Source organism: Harmonia axyridis, chromosome 6 (assembly GCF_914767665.1).
Source record: "Harmonia axyridis chromosome 6, icHarAxyr1.1, whole genome shotgun sequence".
In the NCBI taxonomy this organism is placed as follows: Eukaryota; Metazoa; Arthropoda; class Insecta; order Coleoptera; family Coccinellidae; genus Harmonia; species Harmonia axyridis.
Window position 1 is genome coordinate 38,872,328 of NC_059506.1, and position 25,607 is coordinate 38,897,934.

Here is a 25,607-nt window from a genome sequence, read left to right on the forward strand (position 1 = left end):
AAGTTCAACCTCGTTATCTTCGATGTGAACATAATTCTGAACAATAAATTTCTCTCATCAATCAAAAACTTCGCCTTTCAAGCATCCAAGAAGAAATCATTAAAGAAGGAAGACTGAAAACGTCCGAATCTAATAAGCTCCACGAAAGATTTCCAATTCATTCGAAACTTTAAAATTGAGCTGAATAATTGAATAGCAAATCTGATTCAAAATTAAATTTTCTTCGGATAGAACATCGATTTTTCGCTTCATTTAAAACTCGATTCTTCTGGGAGTTAAGGTTCCCACACCCGGACGATTTAAAACTCCACTGTTCCGGAATTTAAAGCTCCCATACCCGCACTTTAAAACTCGATTCTTCTGTCGAGAAGTTCACTTCAACCTCAAATTTTAAACAGCTAACCCCATTTTCACCCCTGGCTTGTCGTACAATCGCAGCTAGTCGAGGTGTGTGCCTGAACGTAAGCGTTTAAGGGTCGTAATAACCAAATTATAGCATTATTTATTTACCGGAAACGCCTCCGTTTCCAATCTGAGCGAGAGAAGGGCGTCTAACTCAATTTGGCACCCTGTCGAGATCTCTACATCCAGACATTTTGCCTGTCTGCAGCTCCTTCAGATAAGAGAGTGAATAATCAATTTGACGGCAGGTAGATGGAAATTTCACAGAATCGGACAAGGGAGGAATGGAAGAATGACGAGGGGAATTTCAAGTGAAATCTGGGAGAGGAAAGTTTTTTTAGGGGTTGAGAATGAGAATCAGGAAAGTTTTCGAACTTATTGATTCAAAAGATTTTACTTTGGTGTCTTAATATTATAGTGAGATGAAGCGTAGAAGATCAAATGTGTAAATCAGTGCATTTTATTCCTTTGGAGTACAACCTAACCTTACCTAACCTAAACGTAATTTTCCTACAAGGAACTTGAACATTTGCACTTTCACTCACAATTGCTAAGAACTTATTGGCTATGCATGGGGTGTATGGACCCAAACTTAGGATCTCTAAAGCCCTGGGAAGTGAGCCCTCTATTTTACAGACCGAAATACTGGCTGTTTACTTATGCGCTTAGGAGTGTTTAAAAATGAACCTCAAGGGGGCGCTTGTCTACATCCTCAAGGACAGCCAGACCACGCTGTGATCCCTGGAATCGTACTACCAGGGGTCTCTGTTGACCTGGGAGTTCCGTAACACCATAAAGCAACTGGCCATAGGTAATAAAGTGACTCTACTATGAGTACCAGGGCACTGTGGTATTGAAGGAAACGAAAAAGCCGATGAACTTTCAAAAAGTGCATCAAGATTAACACCTGCTGGACTTGAGCCTTTCTATGGGCTAGGAAAAGACGATTATAAAGCAACGGTCCAGCAATGGGAGTTGAATAACAGGATAACCCACTAGACAAACACTCCTGCGCTTATTCAGGCTGAGAAATTTGTGATGATTTCACCTACTTATGCCAGAAAGCTCTTGAAGCTGTCACGATCTGAGCTTCGGGTGATGGTGGGACTGCTGACGGGGCACTGTCGGTACAAACATCATTTGTACCGTATGAGGAAATCAGTGAATGAGATTTGCAGGCTCTGTGAATCAGAAGCAGAAACAGCTGAACACATTGTATGCAAGTGTCCAGAGCTGGCTGGCGTAAGAACCATTCATATGGGGAAACCGGTCCTAGATACCCGTGAGGTAATGGCCAAGGCCACTAAGGAGGTTATCAGTTTTATTTACGCCATTGACGACCTTCTTGGGTTTCCATGAATGAGTGGGGTAGGGAACAAAAGATCTATATGGTCGCAGTTCCCGGAAGGTTCACTCAGCCAGTTCAAATAATAATAAAAAGTAATAATATCAGTTGTGCATCTTGAAATATGTTGGACCATTGAGATGATATAACTGTTTCATAATAATGACGTTTTTCATGTTTATCATTAAAATCAATTATACGAAAAGATTATGAAAAAATCATAGAGGTTCAAATATTCCTGAAAACCAAAATTCCAGACTAACTCACTTTCTTTCCCTCTCCTTCCTCTGCAATTTCTTCTTCTTGAAGGCCTTCTTGACCCTCAAGAGTAGGAAAGCTGCCCGATCTATGGTTAAGGCTGAGTACTCCTTCTTCTTCTCTTCCATGATCGGTCACAGTTGCAAGTGGTTTGAAGTTAACGCTGCCATTTTTCTGCAATATAAAAATAAAAGTTATCATCAAAAAACAAGCGTGAATCCTTAATTATCAGCCGAAATTGGATTCGAATCCCGTAACAATACCCAATGGACTACCCCAAAACCTCCAATTTGGGAGGGAGGTTCCAAAAGTTCATCGAGAAATTCCTCCAACCTCGAACGATAATTACCGACAGCTACCTGACTCGGTGTAATGAAAGGCGTCCTAACCTCCAAATTAATTAATTGTACCGGAGAAAGGAACGTGGAAAGCGTACCGGAAAACTTCGGGAAACGACGAAAACGGCGAATCATCGGACCTATTGGGAGTCGTAATTTTCGCCTTGTATCGATTTGTAACGGGACGTGTGATTAGGGGAATTGCTACGGTCGAGAGGTCGCGGGAAACGGTGGAAAGCGATTTTCCGATCGCGTGGGAGACATTCCTGTTCAAACAGGACAGACTACCATCAACAACAATAACATCAACAAGGGAATTGAGACATCATTCGATCATAGCGCTTGCCTAGCAGGTAACTTGACCAGTCAGATGTGTATGGAATGAACACCTATCGACGCTCAACTTACAAGTTACCTAGAAACATCTGCAGAAAAACAAAGTGATTGTGACTGTTCCAGACACAAAATGTCACAGGAAAAAATATTTTGAAATTGTAACTAAAAGCGATATTGACTCTTATTGAAAAAATATTCAACCTTACAACCCCCTCATATTAAAACAGTATAGACTCTTTATATCCTACAGAAAAAGCAAATGGGCAGTTCAGGCTTGTGGTATTCACTTCCTCACTAAAATACCTGAGAAAATTGTTAGAAATCTTAAACTCGAAAAGCCAAGCTTTTACACTGGCCATTGTAGTAGAAGATCCTCAGCAACAATTCTTGTTATCGCTAGTGGAAATATACTAACTGACAGAGAAACTACAACACCCAGAAGGAGCTGTTCAAATTTTATTTTTTTTTTGTGAAACATAGAAAGTGTATTGAAATTTGGAGGAAAAAAACGAAGGGTTCCCATTTTTTTTTTAATGAATTTGTTAATTATGTGTTTGTTCAACGCGATTGTTAATACACTCCCAACACGTCCCGGCATTGATGCAATAAGATGGTCTATTTCTTCCTGGGGGATACTATTCCAAGCTAACTGTACTTCATGTTTCAGAACCGCTAAAGTCCATGGGGGCTGGGGTAAATTTCCAAGCCTTCTACCCATGATGTCCCAAACATGCTCTATGGGCGAAAGATCCGGGGATCTGGGCGGCCTTGGCAAAAGATTCACATGGGTCGTTTCGAAAAAGTTCAAAGTAACTCTGGCAACATGAGGTCGGGCATTATCTTGCTAAAATATTGGATTCTCGAGCCGGTTTAGGTAAGGGAGAACATATGCCTCCACTATTTCTTGAAGGTAACACAGCGTTGTCATGTTACATCGAATAAAGACTAAAGGTGAGCTTCTTGCATATGCAATAGCACCCCATACCATAAGGACTACTGCCCGGTGTACATGACGCTCAACAGCAAACTGAGGTTCATGTCTTTCTCTCCGACGTCTTCTAACCCTTCTTAGGCCATCATGTGCACGACCGCTTTAAAATTCACTTAGTTGGCGATAAATTCCGCGTACACGGGCTCTTTTCATTTTAACAACAACTAAACATCGACTTTGGATCTCCTCGAACAGCTTGTTTGTTGTAAAATTTAAAAGCTTTCGAAAAACGACTACAATATATAAGTTGCAAAAATTGTTTAAATGAAAAGAGGAATTTTTCCATTTTCTTAAATATTATGTTCCCCATAATTATGAATAAAGTAGAAACATAAAACGATCATAATAATTATGATACTTGTCGCAAAGTAAAACATCAGGATAAATTGGAATCATGAAGCACATTTGAAACATACGAAAGCCTCCATTCTTCACCAGAAAACCACTTCCATTTCCACCTTCTAATGAAGTAGAAGCGAAGAGGTCACAGAGCAAACTCTTCTTTTTCTAACAATCGGTCCTCGCTAGACTTCCGTTCTCCTCGGGAACAAAAAGAAAACGAAAAAAAAACGAAGAGCATTAAAAAGGTCGACAGGAAGAAAGATGCAACTCAATTTTCCCCGAATCTAGATCCCCCTTTATCTCGGCCAAATCAAATTCGAAACCTCGGAAGAGACAAACGGGGCGCATATCAAACCGGTAGTGACCCCTCCCACCGAGGGGAGAAGGGAAGGGGTCTAGATTCTAGAATCACTCCAGGGACATCCCCGTGGATTCAAATGTAATAAGCGGGACGGACGTCAAAAAATGAGAATTTCGGTGGAGGAAGAAAAAGCCTTTGTTTCGCGAGAACCCCGACACCGCACGTGTCTTGGTTATATACTAACTGACAAAGAAACTGCAACATCAAGAAGGAGCTGTTTGAATTTGAATTTTCTTTGGAAAAACATAAATAGTATAGCAAGCAGTTAAATTTTGAATTTGCAAAAAAAAAATCGTGAAGGTTTTTTCATGTAAACAATTTTTCTTACTTAAATATTGTAGTCCTTTTTTGCAAGTTTTTTAAAATTGACATCAAACCAGCTGTTCGAGGACGTCCAAAGTCAATGTTTAGTTGTTGTTAAAATGCCTAGAGCACGTGTACGCGGAATTTATCATCAGCTAAGTGAATTTGAAAGAGGTCGAATTATTGGTCTACGAGAGGCTGAGTTGTCATTTCGAGAAATCGTTAACCTTACGGACAGAAATCCAACTACTGTTATGAGATGTTGTTGAGTGTGGTTTGATAATGCCCAAAAATCGAAGAAGAGTAGGCACCGGACGTCGAAGGAGCATAAATGAAGTTCAAGATCGACTTCTAAGACTTATGGCCTTTAGAGATCGATTTGCGACAACTAGATCTTTGGCTGATAAGTGGTTAGGAGAACAAGGCCATCCTGAAACTGTCCGAACGGTTAAGGTCTTTTGGACTGCAGCATTATCGACCCCATCTTGTGTTACCTCTAACGGTTGAGCATCGCCAGCAACGATAACAGTGCTGCAGAGAACGTCAACATTGGAATGTGGAATGGCATCAGTTCGTCTTTTCTGATGGATCTCGATTCTCCTTGGGTGCACATGATAACCGAAGAAGGGTTAGACAACGCCGGGGAAAAAGACGTGAACCTCAGTTTGATGTTTAGCGTCATGTACCGGACAGACGGCGTTAACGTATGGAGTGCTATTGCACATCCAAGTAGGTTTTCTTCAGTCTTTATTCGAGGTAACATGACTGCGCTGCGTTACCTTCAAGAAAAAGTGTTACCATATATTCTCCATTACCTCAACCGGCTCGAGAATCCAATATTTCAGCAAGATAATGCCCAACCTCATGTTGCCAGAGTTAGTTTAAACTTTTTGGAAGCGATCCATGTGAATCTTTTGCCATGGCCGCCCAGATCCCTGATTTTTGCGTATAGAGCATGTTTTGACAACATGGTAGAAGGCTTGGAAATTTAGCCCACCCCACGGCTCTGAGACATGAAGTACAGGTAACTGGGAATAGTATCCCTCAAGAAGAAATTGACCATCTTATTACATCAATGCCGAGACGTGTTGGGGAGTGTATAGATAATCGCGGTGGACAAACACATTATCAACATATTTATTAAAAAAAATTGTAAAACCCTTCTTTTTTTCTCCAAATTTGAATCATATAATCCTTGCTATACTATCTATGTTCTACCAAAAAAAAAAATTTCAAATTTAAACAGCTCCTTCTGGGTGTTGCAGTTTCTTTGTCAGTAAGTATATTTCGTTTCGTTATGTTTCCGGAACTGATTAAGGAAGAGGCGAGAATTGGAATTGGAGCCGTTGCATGAACCGCGCCGTTTGCTGGGGGATTTGTTTTTGTTGTGAGTTTGTTAATGCGGTTTCACGGCCACGTGTCATTCTCTGTACTCGTGGAAGATGATTTGACGGAGGTTCGCGGGAATTTGAGAAGGAATTAGGGAGGTGCGGAAGATTGAAATCTTTCTGTATGACAAAGATCGAGGTTGTCAAGGGAGAGAATAATTTGTAACAGTAAAACCTTGGGAATTTCATTTGTATCTCCATGTTGCGAAATATTCCAATTCGTTTGGTGAACTGATATACATTTCAGGGGGCTCTTGAAAAAAGCACCTTAAAAAAATTGGAGTCAGATGATTTTGTAGCATTATCACCTGGCAACAATCAACACGACACCTTGAGGCAGAATCTCAGAATAATAAACATAGATAGATGGAGCATATGTCATTTTTAGTAAGCAAATTTTGTCCCCAACATGAACTATCAAATTTGACATGAAGCGCGCGGAAATGAAAACTTATCAGTGATACGATATTGCACTCAATTCGCGATTTCCTCCACAAAGAACGCACTTCTTATGTCCCATAGTGCATCAACGTTTCATATTAACTCAAAATATATTGAAATAAATACCTAAATATATCAGAAATTCGGAAAACAATATTCAAGCGCGCCAAACGACGTGAAACAACCGATGACACTAGGAGAGCAAAAGTTGCCAAACCTTGGATTTCAGCAGGTAGATACAGAAAATAATAAATATTCTGCTTATTATGAATTCGACAATTAGGAAAAATATCGGATTCCAAATATTCAAATTTGCATATTTAATCGGGAATCACTCAAATAAATATATTTCATTCAATACAATATACATTCATAACGAAATAGTAAAATTGTGGATTTGAAAATAAATCACAATCCGACAACATAATCTAACCATGTTGGGGGACATGTAAAAATTGCGTATACTTCCTCTATCTATGTTTGTAACTCTAATGGCAAAACCTATTGTTTTGAGTTTATGCATCCAAGATAAGAAGGCTCAATGTGTAACGGGTAAATTGTGCAGTTTTCAGTTCTTAGCATGCTGTGGCCAAGAGAACAGTGTGGTTCTGTTGGTGTGACTCTCATTGAAAAGAGAGGTTTTTAAACTATTACACATTGGGCCTTCTTATCTTGGGTGCACATAAACTCAAAACAATAGGTTTTGCATTGAAGCATATCATTGACTGCTGCCAGGTGATACTTCAACAAATTCATCTGACAGCGTTACTTTTTTCAAGAGCTCTTTGAAATGTGGGAGCTAACAGCCTATCATTTGAACTTCATCAGTATTTTCGATTTTCGAATACGATTCCTAGCTCTAGAACACCCTGTATTAATGCGCCATCCACCCGTCTTCAAAGCTACTTTACGAACAGCCTGCTCTAATCTCAACTCTACAAATGATTGACGGATCGTTAAGCTCCTCAAATTTGAAATTGATCTCACGTCGAGACGAGCACCATCGAAATTCCTCAAGAGCCAGCCTTTCCTAGACATTAAGAAGCCATCAAGCGCGTCCAACGTCATCGATTTTTGCATCAGCGTTCCTCCAAAAGTAGCTATACTGATCGTTTTACGGCCCGTCCTTTTGAACGGTGTAAATTTAAAGCAAGGCGGCGGCGTTGCAATTTCGAAAACGCAATTTTCCGCCGATGGATTATTACACGAACGAATTTCGGCCTAGCCGCGGATAATAAAACGCCAGCCGGATCACGTTCGCCATGAAATTAACAGAGGGGATGCCGGGCAGCAAAAAGGTAACTAGATTGCATCGAATAGCCGGGCATAAACTGATTTTGTGGCAGGGGCCTATTGGGAAAAGTGCGCTGCAAGGTTTTACGCACTGATTTATTATTTCCGTATGAGGCTGATTGTTTGGGTTTTGGGTGCGGATTTTGATGGAAAATTGTAAAATTTTATTACTGCGCACTAATCAGCGTGATGACCTTCTGTCAATGTTGCTGATGCAGGCGTTGTAAGCTTTTTGTTACAACTCGAACAGACCGAGCCCACTCGAATTTTAGTTGAATCAACACTCATATTTTTTTGAAAATATTACTTAGCAACGTGTTTTTTCGATTTTTCTAGACAGTACGCCGACAGTCTGTCGGCGTTAATATTTTAGCCAGAATGATTACTAACCCTCTGTTTGCCTAGGACCTCATTGGCCTCATAAAAATCCATGAACTGTTATCATATCTACAGCCTTTGGATTTGATATTTCTGATTAATTTTTCTCGATCAATTGTAGTGAGCATTTCCCAAAATGCAACATTTTTCGACTTTTTGGAGAATATTTCACATTTTCCATCATTACTAGCAACGGTATGTTTTTGAGATGCAATTTTTACTCTGCACTGCAATTATCGCCATCATTTTCCTGGCAATTATTTTCCTGTCATGAGAAATTCTATGTATAAAGAAAATATTCGTCTAGGGAAATCACTCATCCCTGAATTCTCTTTGTCTAACATATATCCTTTAGTATTCTTTTTTGAGCTCTCAGAGGATTTTCCCTTCTGACAAATTAATCGATTCACTAATTGCCTTCAGAACCGCTATACCCTGGTTTCCATAAAAAAAAAAGTCAGTTTGTTGCCTCTACCAGTCTACCCTGATGTTTTATGGTATTACTGCACTTTCGGGTCAACAAAGACCTTTGCGGCTATAAGATTTTACAACGAACCTGACAGTCTTCTGTAATTTGTGCTGTGTGATCTTTTGAGGTTTCTTCCACATGAAAACAGCTAGGGTTTTCCTTGCAAGACGGAATATTTCTGACTCAGAGGTTGGCTAACCTGAATTTGAGTCCATATACCTACACGCCAATGTCTCTCTCTAATTTAGGTCTATCTATGCACTGAATTGAAGACTTATTGTCCAGTTTATTGAGGATATTTGCAGCACTTCAATGATCACAAATTACCTTAATGAAAGGTGTTGATAAATCAAGTATTGACGGTTTTATGTTCGACAATTTAACCATTAGGCTTGAATCCAATAGATCCGTTAAATATCTTAATATAGTTTTTTGGCGAGGCTTTCTCGAGCCAAGTTACGAGGTGAGCCCTCTCCCAGGGGTTTGGAGTTTCGTCCTGAGATCGCTGATGGACTCTTCAGTTAGGCTACCTAGCGATCTCCGCCTAAGACACATCCATCGTGGAGAGGTGAGCCTGTTTCAACACTAAAACCCTTATAAATCTGCTGGGGCCAAAGTATGTGTGGCGTGAAAACCCATAGCGCCACCTGTGAGCAGACAGAGTCCCTACAGTTTTAATGTTGATAACAGTAATCCAGAGTCAAATTGAGCACCTAAATTCCTGATGAATTCCTCTTCCAGTGGTTTTTCGGCATGGAGATTAAATAACGTTGATGGCATGCAGCATTATCCCTCTCTCCTCTAATCCCGAGCAATAAAGTTCGAAATATTATTAATTCCATCGGTCGAACCAGAAATAATGAACCTCTCCAATAATCTGACTCATCCAAAAATTCAATTCATCCTCATCGTGTGCTCCCGTAACCACCAACCAGAACGGTAACTTAATACCTACCAACCTAATAAGGCGAAATACCCCGAAGATCCTCGTTACGCGAATTTCGACGGCAGGATGAGCTCCCAATCTCGGTTTTACAAACAATCCGTGAGGGGGCGTTCTCCATTGGCCTGGAACATCCGAAATTTTTGCCGCCGATCAGAATTCAGAGAAGCCGGGGCCTAATCACGGCCCATCAAGTAGGCCAATTCTGGAGAATTAAGCGATCCCAAGACCTCTTCCCTTATTAATTCGTCGGCAAAATTCGTTTGAATATTTTATGAGGGGCGTTACGGGAATTTATTGGAGAAGTAACGATCCCCCGGGAATGAGCGACTAGAAGTTATCCCGTATATGGTTTATGGAGTAGGCGCACGAAAGAAGTTATGGGAATGTTGGAGAACGGGAAAAGAAGGGTAGCAAAGCTGTTTTCTCGCGGTATAGTCCGCTACTTATAAATATGTTCACGGTCATTGAGTTTTATGCGTTTCGGGAACGAGTTTTGAGAGGGTCGTTTGTCTTGAGTAACTTCCGGTTCATTGAGGATATCAAAGGGAGGTTAAAGGAAGGGGATAAAGGCATCTGTTGCCTAGGAAATATGTTAAAATCGATTGGGTTTCAATATCCAGAGAAGCTTCACACAGATGGCACTTATGCCAGTGATAATAGGCCACTTGAAAAGTCCCCGGTCTGATGCACAGAAGGAAACAACGTGTTAATGATTCTGATCAGTGTTTGAAGCTGTTTAAGTGCCATTAACCTGAGTTTGTGCGTCGATATGTGACAATGGATGAATCATTTCACTCCGGAGTCCAATCGGCTGTCAGCTGAAACTGCACACGATGAACCGAATCCAAAGCGAGGAAAAACACAACCCTCAGCTGGCAAGTTTATGGCATCAGTATTCTGGGATGCGCAAGATATAATAATCAATGATTACCTTCAAAAGAGCCAGACCATCAACAGCGATTATTATATAGCGTTATTGGATCGTTTAAAGGATGAAATCGTGAAAAAACGGACCCGTTTGAAGAAAAAAAAGTTGCTGTTTCATCAAGACAATGCGCCTTGTCGCAAATCAATCAAAACAATGACAAAATTGAATGAATTGGGCTTCGAATTGCTTCTGCATCTATCGTATTCGCCAGATCTCGCCCCCAGCGACTTTTTTCTGTTACCAGACCTCAAAAGAATGCTCGCTGAAAAGAAATTTAGCGCCAATGAAGAAGTAATCGCCGAAACTGAGGTATATTTTGAAGCGAAAGACAAATCGTACTAAAAAAATGGTATCGAAAAGTTGGAAGATTGCTATAATCGCTGTATCGCCCTCGAAGGCAACTATGTTGAGTAATAAAATCGAATTTCGCCAAAAAAATGTGTTTTACTATGGTAGACCGGGGACTTTTCAATTGGCCTGTTACATTAAAACTCTCAGCTAACCTCGATTCTTTCTTCTGGAAAACTAGCACTTACTTGCAGTTTTTAATTCGGAGGGTTCTTTCAAAAAAACGTTACAAGATACACAAAAAAACGCATGGGTAATTCTTTCGAGCGGCTCTTCATGGAAACTTCCGAACTACAGTAATAATAATTTCAATAATGGACCTATGGATCGAAATTGCGAGTTTCACGACCAAAGTTTGTTGTTTGAACTTTGCGTTTTCGCCTGTTTTCGACCGTCAAGACGAAAGAGTAGAATGGGGCGCAGTCAAGAAATGAACCCTAATTACGGCAACTTTTAGTAGAGCTGATGCTCGGACGGAAACCGTACAGGGTTGGAATTTTAATTAAGGGGTGAATTGAGGGGGGGGATATCCGGTTTTATTATTGTGTGTTTCGTTCCAGGAAATCGATTGATTCCCTGAACTGTTATAACTGGACTGGCAGTAATGGGCAAATACGACGTATATCGGTTTTGAAGTCAATTTTGGTTGATTTTCTCTACGACCACTAAACTTTACAAGAACCGATTTGGTAGATTTAAGGGTGGTTTCATTTCACCGAGACCTTATGGTCTACTGTGTCCGCATCAGAGCTGTTCTCGCTATTAGTTGTCGTAGTTTAACGCTCGCCTTCCAGTTCCAGAGTTCTAATGAACTCCAGTATCTGGGATGGCTTCAAGGAAGTTACTTTCCCACTTCTACGGAGCTGTGTTCCAAACCATTTTTTGCGTTAGCTAGTGATGACGGGGCCTTCCGTTACCAGGTGATCCGGAGCTTCCTCCTCCCCGCAGAATCTACATTCTTCGTTTTCTGCTAGACTCATTCTCTGTTGGGCTTCTTGAGGCGGTAATGCCCTTTAAATAATCCAGTGAGGATATGTAAGATCTAGATACTCTTGGAATGACCAAACCCAGGAAGATTCTGTTAGAGTGTTTCTCTGACGCTTTTTCCTTCTCCTGAAACTCTCTCTTCACCACAGAAAGATTTTGGGTCAATAAAAGGAGTTTGTGCTACTTTTCTGGCTGTGTTCGCCTCTTCATTTCCTTAAATTCCCGAGTAACCACGATCATGAATTGGTAACTCGGGGTCATAAGAACATTAGATCTTTTACGGAGACCGTACATGTCTGGACAGAATCGAGATCCAACACAGAAGTTGAAATCTTCGGGTTGAAAACTTATCACCATGCTGTCGTTCTGTCAATATAGCTGCACCAGTTTGAACGCTTGGATTGGCTAGAAATAAGCCAGAACTACGACCAATTCCTAACCTCTTTTCCTAATCCTGGTCAACAGTTACCAAAAAAATCTTCAATCATATTGGCAAATCGGACAATATTCATGGAAACCTTGACTATCACTTCGTGAGGATTTAGAACTGGCATGTACAGAAGTGTGCTCTTTAGGCTGACCAGTTCAGAACATTAGGAGAGTATGTGGCTTCACATCTGTTGAGGAGATGTGGTAAGGAAGCTAAAATTGTGGAAGCTGCAAGAGATTATTAATGTTAAATGGAAAAAATTCCACGAGTATTTTAGTTGCTCAAGTCTCCGATGTATTTCTCCAGAGGAATCTTTTAGTTTTGAGCCTGTATTGCTTAACTGCTGCCATGAAGATCTGTTTTCCAAGTTTCAAGTCTAGCAGGTGTTACCCTTGATGGCGTTTTCGCAAATGTCACTGCTATATGATATTTGGCCATTGCCAGAACAGCAGGGATTTTGATCATGCAATTTCAAGGTTCTCAGCATATAATTCCACAGTAATATTTCAAAGTTAAGGCTTAGACACCACCATACTCTACATAGCACAGCTTTTTGGGGTTCCTTCAAGAAAATTGTTATAATGTTTCGAAAAAAAAACATTTGTTGCGGACATTTTCTCTCCTACAGCCTTGAGCAGGGTTCAGTCTCTGGAAAGGTGATGACAATGTAGCTGTTTCAAGGAATAATTCAAACATTTGAAATTTTCAAGCTAGATTCCAATCGTTATAATTTCTTGAAAATGATTATTTGGTGTTTCCATCAGGGTCATATCTCGGTCAAGGTCTCCCAGATCCCGTCGTCGGTCCAGACCCGGTTTCCAATCAGGAAACCGACAATTTGCGGTCCAGGCCCACCTTAATCCATCAACGAGTCATTGTACACCAGATTGGCCACCGATTTTCCTTTAATCTCTCGGAAATCTGGCGGCATTTCGCCTTGTCGCAGCCTCCCTCAGAGCCTAGATACGTACCCCACTCCGGTAATGGTCCCGCGGGAGCCTCTTCTCATTCCTGAGGGCTATTACGTACTGATAGTCATTATCCCGCTTGAGGAACCCCGGGAATGCCTCCCTTTTAGGGGACGTGTGTCAGAAGGCCATCAATCTGAATTTCTCATACAAATTGATGGATGGCTCTGAACATGGTGGCGAGATCGACTTTGATTTAGCGCCTGTGGAATTAGATGGGTTGGACCATTTGTTACGTTGGATGGATTGGTGGATTTAATATGGATATTCAGCCTAGCAAGTATCAAGGGTTTTTCTTAGATCAAATGCTGTATTTGGACTACGAAGATATGATAGGGTCTATGATAAAATCAATGACCTCTGGTGGTTAAGACTTGGAAGTTTATTCAAGTGTCAGATAGCAGTGTTGCCTCATCTCAACCTTCATATTTGCGAGATGATGTGCATGATGTTCTTTGTAGATTCAGATCAGCCGTTTTACGGCATTCGTTTACTTTCAATGCAGTCACAGTTTTTATTAGCACTCCTATTTTTGTAATTAGGGTTTTCCTAGACGAATTGAAGAAATAGTGTCATGAGTAAGTTCTTCCGTCTCAGCATACTTAATTCAATTTTAATTGGTGATTGATTGGCATAGATATTATTTTCACTCCATTACAGACGGGTGAGAAGGACACAAAACAGGCATTGCCTAGGTGATTCTCGCCTGTCCATGGAAATTTTAATCTAATTTAGTTTATTATAATTATAAAATTTTGTACAGACTATTGGTTGAAAATATATTTGATTTGATTTGATTTGATTTGATACGTATTTTGAATACGAATTTCCTGCACATGGGAAAATGTGAGATTCCTTGGATAATTTTAAGAAAAAAAAGTCCTTATAACATGAGCCCGCAAACACTTCGTGTTCGAGATACAGAGTGTTTTTTGTAGTCCTATTTTTTTGTTACGATTATACCAGTTTATCGAATCTTCATTAATCTTCGCTACCGCTACTGGTACCGGAATTTATAATCAGTCATAGAGTAATAAACATAGATAGAGGGAGTATACGCAATTTTTACATGTTCCCAACATGGTTAGCTAACGTTGTCGGATTGTGATATTTTACTATATCGTTATGAATATATATTATATTGAATGAAATATATTTATTTGAGTGATTCCCGACTAAATATGCAAATTTGAATATTTGGAATCCGATATTTTTCCTAATTGTCGAATTTATAATAAGCAGAATATTTATTATTTTCTGTATCTACCTGCTGCAATCTGAGGTTTGGCAACTTTTGCTCTCCTAGTGTCATCGGTCGTTTTACGTCGTTTGGCGCGCTTTAATTTTGTTTTCTGAATTTCTGATATATTTAGGTTTTTATTTCAATATGATGATTTGATTTGAGTTAATATGAAACGTTGATTCACTATGGGACATAAGAAGTGCATTCTTTATGGAGAAACTCGCGAATTGAGTGAAATATTGTATCACTGATATGTTTTCATTTCCGCGCGGTTCCTGTCAAATTTGATAGTTCATGTTGGGAACAAATTTTGGTTACTGAAAATGACCTAATATTTGCTCCTCCCTACAACAACTCTCTTACTTAGATTTTCCTGAGGATTACTAGAGAATTATTTGAATTTACCAGAAAAATATCACCCTGTAGATTTGCCTTCTAAATCTAGCATAACACAATGATGAAAAGATGAAAACTTCAAATTGGAATATCTTTGCCTAATTTGAGTAGAATATCTCGTGAAGGAAGCTGCTCTGAGGAAAAAAACTTGAAAAAAAGCTAATTTTAACACCATCTGTAAATGCTCATGAGACCTGTAACACATTGAGATATCTTTAGTTTACTTGTTTGCATTCATAATATAAAGTAGCCTCCTTGTTTTGATTGCATACTGATATCACTGCACCAAACTGAGAACCGGATTCGTCATATATTTACTTGCTTATTTTGATTATTGAATAGGAAATCCCATACAATGATCTTGACTAGTAAATTAGTCGAAATCTTGATAAGATGCAGTTTCAGTTCTTTTGTAAATTCAATGAGATATTTTGAATACATCCCATCAGAGCTGCCAAAGAAAGATACTTATCAAACGTAGATAGTTCTGCTTTATAATATTAAAACATACAGGGTGGGTTTTAAAGAACTTAGCATTGCTAATCTTCAAAGTTTTAAGATGTAAATTTCAATATTATACAGAGGGAACAATAAATGGCAATAATGGAATACTATTCAGCATCTGAACTATATTTTTAAGTAACAATATACAGTTCTTTTGTAGAGTATCGGAAGTACTAGTTATTTTTTACAGAAAAGAACTAAAATACGGAATTAAGATACTTATTTTTGACAGTGTTGAATATTTTGATTGAAAATTTTAATGAATGATTTATCTGGTGCAAAACACAAACAAAAAAACGTGTTTTTCCAAACCATCAAATATAGCACAGATATTGATACAGCTTCATAACGAGAAGGCGTAGAAACCAGTGGCGTAGGCGGTAGCCGATAGCCGCGGGCTGATCGAGATCATTAAGCGATGAAATCTTTGCATAATTCATGACTTTTCTCGGAGAAATGAACGTAACCCCTAACAACGTTTTCCGAACTGCGGAATTGGCCCTGAATAATGGATCGCGCACACTTCGATATTTCCCGCACGGCTCAGATGGATTTCCTTTCTTCTTATTCCGCCACTGTTTCAAAGCTAATGGAATTCTGTATCCCGGACTCGGAATTTTAATTTGGCGAATTTTTCTCGTCGTGAGAGAGGGGGTAGGGGTGGGGGGTGGAAACGCCGCCGGTGCGGGCGTCGACAGGAAATAATTAGTGGTGTTTTCTGAACGGAACATCTTTAAATCTTACGGTCTTAATCTCTGGAAACTGGAACTGTGGAAATTTCCGTTTTGGGGCCAGACGCCAAAAGGTTAAATGACTTTATTCAGTGAAATTCAGGTATTTTTAAGAGAAATCATTATAAATTCCATTAATTTCGAAAGCTTTAATATTCAAAAGAAGTTCTCTGATGAAATATGGAACTTTTCCACAATTGCTTTTCTGCTATTAAAGGTGACCCAAAAATACTATTATTCAGAATCTGATCCATCGACAATATGCTCTGTTAGTGATGACGTCACACACCGCTATTTTAGTTCTCCTGTCAGTGTTCCGAATCCAAACAAATAAATTGTCATTCAAATTAGTACGTTGTCGTTGAAGAAATTGGCTTACTTTGATAAATAAGATTATTTAAGGAACGATTTTACTATTAATTGATAGACAGAAGGCACGAGATTAATGCCAGTATGTTCGAACTTGTAGTTCAACTAATAAACACGGCTTTTTACAAAATCTGAGGAATGATACAGGATTCAAACTTACTGGTATTAACCTCGTTCCTTCTTTCTATCAATTAATACTGAAATCGTTCCTCAAATACTCTTATTTATGAAAATAAGTCAATTCCTTCAACGACACCGTACTAATTTGAATGACAATTTATTTGTTTGGATTCCAAACACTGACAGGAGAACCAAAAATGGCGGTGTGTGACGTCACACTAATGGAGCGTATAAAGGTTAAAAAGTGGTATTCTTCGTGGTCGAAAAACCACTTACGATTCTAAACGAACAGGAAGTCTGAACTAGGCGGTTGTTGCATATAACATCAGAAGAGTCCAAGAAATGGTTTTGAGCGATCGTAAATTCAAGTTGCGAGATATAGCAGTGGAGTTCACTATTTTGATTGACAGATTACGGAATTTGAATTGGAATCGTAAGTTTCGAAGTTCGAAATAATTTATAATTACGCATTAAATTCGTGAATTACGTCTGACGAAATCGATTCAACTCCTCCAGAATTAAGAGAAATTTCGAATAATGTTGAAAATCATTTCACTATATCCAAATTATATTATATTGACGTTTGTTGAAATTTGATAGGATCGGAAGTCAATATAGACAACTACAAAACGAAAAATATAACTGAAAACAATGCTGTAATGAGTTCATTACAGCACTGTTTTCATTACTTTAATGAACTAACTCATTACCATACTGAAATAGAGAAACATGATTTTTGCGTCGCTATGTGACAGGAGATGAAACACTACACTCCTGAGTCGAAGAGAGCGTCAGTTGAGTGACAAGCAGTCGGTGAAAGCCGTCTAAAGCACTAACGCAACCAAAATATCAGACATACTTGGCAAGGTGAGTTCATTCGTATTTGGTATATTGTTCATCGACTATCTCGACAAAGGTACCTAAAACCATCAACAGTGAATATTACATAACGATATTAGATCGATTGAGTGCAAAAATACACATTCAGGCAAAATGAGAGCTTTTTTCGATAAAACAATAACACAAAAACTATGGCTTTCTCATTATCAAAACACCTATGGAGTGATTCACAAATATTCAATCAAGGTATTAAGAGCTTTGTTTTTGTTTGGATTTCGCTCAATATTTACAATAGGTAATAACCTAGTGAGTTTTCAGAGGAAATATCTACTCTCAAACGCAAAACAAATCGTAAATATGATTTAATCTTCATTTCCGAATTCAATAAAAAAAAACAGTATGAAAATTACAGATAACAACTAGAAATGTAAACGAAAGAGTCGAAATTGTTCGAATGCAGCAATTAGTGAAATGAATGTTATCCTAGCGAACGTCAGGCAAGCAAACAGAAGAAAGGTCATGGTTTATATGCAAATAGGGCCATGAGAAAAGAACGAGCTAAAACAAAATTATAGTGTATGAAACATGGAGGATTATAATTATACAAAATGGAATTGTTTCGACTAGCGATGATTATCTCCAGTATTAGAATAGCCAATGTTTAAACAGTAACTGCAGGGAATTCCCCAGGGGTCTCTTCTGCTCAACATGATATTGTCATATTATAATTTACGCTCTGAAAACCTCAGAAGCTTGTCGTAATTGTAGTTGAAACCTCAAGTGTAAAACTGATTGGATAACTGCTTCAAAATTTGAGAATTAGGAGGTTCGAAAGAATTGTTGCAAAATTTACACTTGAAGCCACAAATTTGAAACGTCCTTATTGAAATTTTCATATAATATTAACAGTAGGAGTTTGAACTCCTAAGTAATATAAATCATACCAAATTAAATGATTTCTGCTGGTTATTCCTGTAAAAAGTAAATAATAATCTTAAGGATCATACTTTTGAAGGAATGTCATTCTTCGAGAAACATTTTTCGAAAAAAAAAATTTGAACTTCCCCCAATATTTTTTATTGTAGAATACAGAGGTAAATTATTGACCAATAATTCTGGTACACACTATATACTAAAAATGTTATTGTTTTACCATGGCCAACCCTTTCTCATCCTACAAATAGATAATAAAAAATTACCATTTCCACTCCATCATCCCAAATATTCCGAAGTTGCCGAAAAGAAACCTGAAAAATCCAATACGAAAAAAAGGAACAGATCGGTCCTCTACGGGACGAGAACTCGCGCACTTCGATAGAAAACAACGGACCGCTCCTCGGTCTGTGGACTACCGACGGCGGGCGTCGCGAGGCTCACGGCGGGACGGCGTCGCTTCGACTGGTGCTGACGGTGCGATGTCGGGACGCTCTCTGGAAGCGCCGAGTCTTGGATGGGCAGACATCGATCGCGGGAAGGTGGCTGAGGGTGTGACGGACGGCCAGACCGAAGGTCTTCTTCAGGGGTCTCTTCGAGGATCGCTTCGGTGGAAACTTGGTAGGAGATCTCGGAAAGTGTTCGGCGGATTCGGCTGGAATTTTTTTGGCGCAAGAAGGACATCGGTTATTAACGCAATTTGTTCTTTTTTTTTCGTTGAAAATTTAGTTTTTTCGAAGTTGAAGCTGAGCAGCTTTGGACGTGGTCAGTACTTGGATGGGTGACCTCTGTGTTTTCTTGAGAAAAAATACTATGATTCCACGTTATGCTAAAAAATGTCAATTAGGGTTGCAAATTCCCAAAATACAAAAAGTAATCCTGGTATAACGTAACCTGCAACGTGTAAACTGAAGCAAGTATTTCCAAGTAGATTTCTGAGAAATTATCTGTATTGATTGGCAAAAATTTTCCAAACAGGAAAAGTGCAGATGTTTTGTTAAGTCTTCGGAGATAAAGTGTATTCGTGTGTAAACCAATTTAGTTGTTAAAAGGGTTTCATGAGTTGGAGACAGAGGAATGAACATAGATCGAGGAAGTATACGCAATTTTTATATGCCGCCAACATGGTTAGATTACGTTGTCGGATTGTGATATATTTTCAAATTCACAATTTTACTATATCGTTGTGAATGTTTATTATATTGAATGAAATATATTTATTTCAGTGATTCCCGATTAAATATGCAAATTTGAATATTAGGAATCCGATATTTTTTCCTAATTGTCGAATTTATAAGAAGCAGATTATTTTCTGTATATAGCTGCTGAAATCCAAGGTTTGGCAAGGTTTGCTCTACTAATGTCATTGGTTGTTTCACGTCGTTTAGCGCGCTTGAAGTTTGTTTTCTGAATTTCTGATACATTTAGGTATTTATTTCAATATATTTTGAATTAATGTGAAACGTTGATTCACTATGGGACATAACAAGTGCGTTCTTCGTGGAGAAACTCGCGAATTGAGTGAAATATCGTATCACTGATATGTTTTCATTTCCGCGCGCTTCATGTCAAATTTGATATTTCATGTTGGGGACAAAATTTGCTTATTGAAAATGACATATGCTCCCTCTATCTATGTTTATTACTCTTAGGATGTCAGTTTAATATCTGTTACATAAATGTGCAGTACCTAAAAGAGGTCACAAGTGGGAACCGTGTCTCCTGAAAACTTTATAATTCAGAAAACTATTGTTATCAGCTAAAGACTTTTCTGGAAAGCAAATATTTAGTAAAACGCGTTTCGTTCGGCGTCCCAAATTGCATGCAGTCTCTCAAAACTTTCAACGCTCTTCTGAAAAACCAGATAAGGATTTTTCAATACAAGTTCCGAGTTTTCCGATGCCGGGTCAACGAATCCCTCAGCTTGGTCAGCGTTTCTCGCGACTTTTCAGTCCACCGCCTTCGACAAACGAATAAAACAGTCGTGGGAGGAAGAAAACTGGATCAGGGTTAAGGAATCCATCAACAAGATCAGCCGATAAGCACGACTCTTGCCCCAGAAAAGGGGAAGAATCGCTCGATATACGTTGAACCTGTCAAAAGCTACGCTTACGTTGACGGGAAAACGATTTTTATCATTTGGTTGGGAAAATGACATGTCACAATTCTGATCACGGTAAAGGCACAATCGGATGTGGGAGTGGCATACGGATATTGCGAATGAAGAATTAAACTTTGATGGGGTTTCCTTGAGTGACGTGAAAAATGCACAACGTTTTACTTGGAAAATTGCAGTTGATTTGTTATTCCGTTGTTCGCTTCAAATTTCAATTACAACTCTCTCCGACTTCAGAGTAATAAACGATAGATATATAGAGCATATGTCATTTTCACTAAGCAAATTTTGTCCCCAACATGAACTGTCAAATTTGACATGAAGTGCGCGGAAATGGAAACATATCAGTGATACGATATTTCACTGAATTCGCGAGTTTCTCCACAAAGAACGCACTTCTTATGTCCCAAAGTGAATCAACGTTTCATATCAACTCAAAATATATTGAAATAAATACCTGAAAAAAAAAAAAAAAAAAAAAAAAAAAATAAAAAAAAAAAACAAAATGTGTAACGTTACAATTGCCCATGAGACTCTAAGGACTAATTTCTAGGGGTGGTTTGGCTTATTTGGCAACAAAACTCCTACCCAGGTTTTTACAAATTTAATAAAATCAAAATATACAATGATCGATCCTTTTCACTCCAAACAAATAATAAAATAGAAACTTAACTTAAAATGATTTTAAATGAGCCAGTCTGCCACTAGGATGGAACCTCTTCTGTATATTATCTTCAGCCTTCTGAACACCAATTCTTATCAGGAAGCTATAGTACTCCAGTCCTCATTCAACGAAGTTGGTGTGATAATGCCAGGTATTTCGCAGGAATTCTTTCAGATTCAGAGAGCAAAGTGGTCTAACATACGTACTATCCCAAATTCTGTATCTCAAGGAAGTAGTTCTTGATATTTTTCAATCCCAAGAAAGGTTCCTGTTCCAATCCCACGGGAGGTTTTCTTCGTTCCAATCCCACGGGAGGTTTTCTTCGTTCTAATCCCACGGGAGGTTTTCTTCGTTCTAATCCCACGGGAGGTGCTTTGAGAAAATGAACAAAAATGATATCAGAATATGTTAACTGAATTTACAACTCCTTCTCGGATTTCTAACCAAGAAATTACAAAGAAATCATTACATTTATTATCAAATAAACCTGAGAAGGAGTTTTGCTGACATTATTCGACACAAAAAGAATTCTACCAAACCTGAAATACGTTTCGACAAGATGGATGACTCTAAAAAAAAACTACTGTTTCAAATTAAATTGATTCATTCTGGTGAGATTATTACTTGTTGAATACTAATATTCATGTTAACACTTACCGAGAATCCCGACACAATTCTCGCCGATAAATAAGATTCCGAGTCTCAAATTAAATTAATAATGACTGAAATCTAAATCTACTACTAAATCTACTTATTCTTGCTGGAGTCTCAATCATCATTGAAAATCTTTCAGAAAATTCTCTCCAGGAACGCGCAGATCCGAAAGTACACGATATGAAACGATTAATTGACAAATTACCGCGTCTTCAAAAATTCCAGTAGCGTAACATGGAATGAAGCGTGCAAAATCGTTGCACACACCTCTCACCAGGAAAAAGAAAAAAAAAAATTTTTTTTTTTCTTTATGTATGAATATCTCAAAAACAAAAATACTCGATGGCATCAGATCAAGCACAGCACGTCAAAAGAAAACATACTCCGACTTGTCAACTGGAGCAAATGATAAAAGTTATAATTGGTGTGATATATTACAAGGAAAATTCCGCAAACGTACCATGTCTTACCCAAAACCTATCGAATGTAACTAATTTGAAATATGAAATGCCAAATATTATGACCAATTGCTGAAGGCAAGTTGAAAAAATATATATCGAACAAATAGTCAACCAAATTTAGAAACGACCTGAGCACTAAGGAAAAAGGAAATGAGGGAAAAAGTGAAACAGACTTCAGTTGCCTAAGGCTTCTCTCTAAAAAACGAAAGAGAGATGAGTGTAAAGGAGCTCAATGAGAACTTCTTTACACCCTAAATATTTAAATTACTCAGAGTTGAGTGAAAAGGTGAAACAGAAGTCGGTTGCTGAAGGCCTCTCTCTAAAAAACGAAAGAGGGATGAGGATACTTCACACTGATGTGAAATACCATCATCCTACCGATTCTGGAAAGTCATGCCCAAACGACCTATCGTCAAAAATCTCAATATTAATTTCAGCCACTGCTACTAGGAAGTAAACAGTGCTGCAGTTATATAAATGAAAACTAAAAAAACCGTCTCAACTAAACAAAAGTGAATGAATTTAAAAGGTGCCGTCGCACAACAAGAAAAATCTTCCTGGCACCCGAGACGAAGGTGAACCAGAAAGGGGGGGCATGGAAGATTTTTAGTTTGAGTCCAAAATTTTCAAAAATGACTCCATCATTCTATGTTTCTTGCATAGAACGATGTCAAATCCGATAATGAAACTAAATTGAGGTAAATCCAAAATTAGCAAATATAACGTCAAATCCGGTAATGAAACTAAATTGAGGTAAATCCAAAATCAGCAAATATAACGTCAAATCCGATAATGAAAAGGTAAGGTAAAATCGATATTTATCGACCACGAAAAAATGCGATAACATTCGACAAAGTAGGTAGAAGATAATTAACGCCGTCTGTGAAAAATCAGCCATAAATGGCTCAAAATAGTCAAATAATGTGTACAAAGATGTTCTGTACTGACGTGTATATGAATCAACTGAGCTCAAGGATTCACTTCCCTACCTCCCTCTCCATTGAAGTGATATAACTGAAAGTTCACAGCAACGTTATGTTGGGCGCCAGCAAGTATATAACTTGCAACGATAACGATAAGATAAATGAAAATTGAAGGAAAAATAAGGAAACGGGAAATTGCAACAGTACACAGAAAATAAGAAAAAAAACTGAATCTGTTCAGACCCAAAATAATAAATTTTTCCAAAGTATACTCTCAGTTACGCCAAAATCAATTTGCTCTGCATATCTAAAAGACACTTCAGTCAGATTAACAACAACTTTAAAGGTAAATATAAGTAGTATCCATACTACAACGATAAGATAAATAGTAGCCACCATAAACTAATAGTGGTACAACGATAAACGATAACAGTAGCCACGCTACAAAGATACGATAATAGTAGCCATGCTACAAAGATACGATAATAATTGTCAAAAATAAAGAAAAACATATAATCTGTGTATCTGGAGCAAATTTAGGAAGTAAAGGTTAAAGGCAAAAAGGAATTATTCATCATTGTCATCAGTTTTGTCTAAGTCGGTAGAAACATCACCACGGGTCAGATCTAGTTTTATGTATTTGACATGGGAATTGCCAAGGTCAGTCCCGTTCAAGAAATCTGGATTATTCATTTTATCAGACAAAATAAACAAGAAAAACAATTATATGTAAATATACAGCTACGAAAAAATATATCACGACACGTGTGGTCAATCCGATACCAACGAAAAATATCAAAGACGAGAGAAAAGAAAGAGAGAGAAAAAAAAATTAAACAAAGATAGATTATTATTTTAGAACTGAAAAGGTCGAAATGATAGGAGTAGTTGCCAAAATTTTCGGGCCTCACGTTGTTGCGCCAAAATGTGTAACGTTACAATTGCCCATGAGACTCTAAGGACTAATTTCTAGGGGTGGTTTGGCTTATTTGGCAACAAAACTCCTACCCAGGTTTTTACAAATTTAATAAAATCAAAATATACAATGATCGATCCTTTTCACTCCAAACAAATAATAAAATAGAAACTTAACTTAAAATGATTTTAAATGAGCCAGTCTGCCACTAGGATGGAACCTCTTCTGTATATTATCTTCAGCCTTCTGAACACCAATTCTTATCAGGAAGCTATAGTACTCCAGTCCTCATTCAACGAAGTTGGTGTGATAATGCCAGGTATTTCGCAGGAATTCTTTCAGATTCAGAGAGCAAAGTGGTCTAACATACGTACTATCCCAAATTCTGTATCTCAAGGAAGTAGTTCTTGATATTTTTCAATCCCAAGAAAGGTTCCTGTTCCAATCCCACGGGAGGTTTTCTTCGTTCCAATCCCACGGGAGGTTTTCTTCGTTCTAATCCCACGGGAGGTTTTCTTCGTTCTAATCCCACGGGAGGTGCTTTGAGAAAATGAACAAAAATGATATCAGAATATGTTAACTGAATTTACAACTCCTTCTCGGATTTCTAACCAAGAAATTACAAAGAAATCATTACATTTATTATCAAATAAACCTGAGAAGGAGTTTTGCTGACATTATTCGACACAAAAAGAATTCTACCAAACCTGAAATACGTTTCGACAAGATGGATGACTCTAAAAAAAAACTACTGTTTCAAATTAAATTGATTCATTCTGGTGAGATTATTACTTGTTGAATACTAATATTCATGTTAACACTTACCGAGAATCCCGACACAATTCTCGCCGATAAATAAGATTCCGAGTCTCAAATTAAATTAATAATGACTGAAATCTAAATCTACTACTAAATCTACTTATTCTTGCTGGAGTCTCAATCATCATTGAAAATCTTTCAGAAAATTCTCTCCAGGAACGCGCAGATCCGAAAGTACACGATATGAAACGATTAATTGACAAATTACCGCGTCTTCAAAAATTCCAGTAGCGTAACATGGAATGAAGCGTGCAAAATCGTTGCAAAGTATATCAGAAATTCAGAAAACAAACTTCAAGCGCGCCAAACGGCGTGAAACAACCGATGACACTAGGAGAGTAAAATTTGCCAAACCTTGGATTTCAGCAGGTAGATACAGAAAATAATATTCTGCTTATTATAAATTCGACAATTAGGAAAAATATCGGATTCCAAATATTCAAATCTGCATATTTAATTGAGAATCCCTCAAATAAATATATTTCATTCAATATAATATACATTCATAACGATATAGTAAAATTGTGGATTTGAAAATATATCACAATCCGACAACGTAATCTAACCATGTTGGGGACATGTAAAAATTGCGTATACTTCCTCTATCTATGTTTATTACTCTATGCTGACATTTAATTGAAATATGGTTAGATTTAGATTGGGATT

The 25,607-nt window shown here is 38.1% G+C and overlaps 1 protein-coding gene across 2 annotated transcripts in view; it reads right to left on the reverse strand.

The window, feature by feature from the left end:
- LOC123683318 (ankyrin repeat and fibronectin type-III domain-containing protein 1) overlaps positions 1 to 2,179 on the reverse strand; it is a 124,335-nt gene extending 122,156 nt beyond the window's left edge. The window contains exon 1 of one of the 2 annotated variants that reach the window (XM_045622273.1): positions 2,015 to 2,177. In XM_045622273.1, coding sequence (XP_045478229.1) covers positions 2,015 to 2,133 — 119 coding nt within the window. In that variant the 5' untranslated portion in view covers positions 2,134 to 2,177. Of the gene's footprint in view, positions 1 to 2,014 lie in introns of both variants that reach the window. The other variant, XM_045622276.1, reaches the window with a different exon arrangement.
- Positions 2,180 to 25,607: the final 23,428 nt, after the last annotated feature.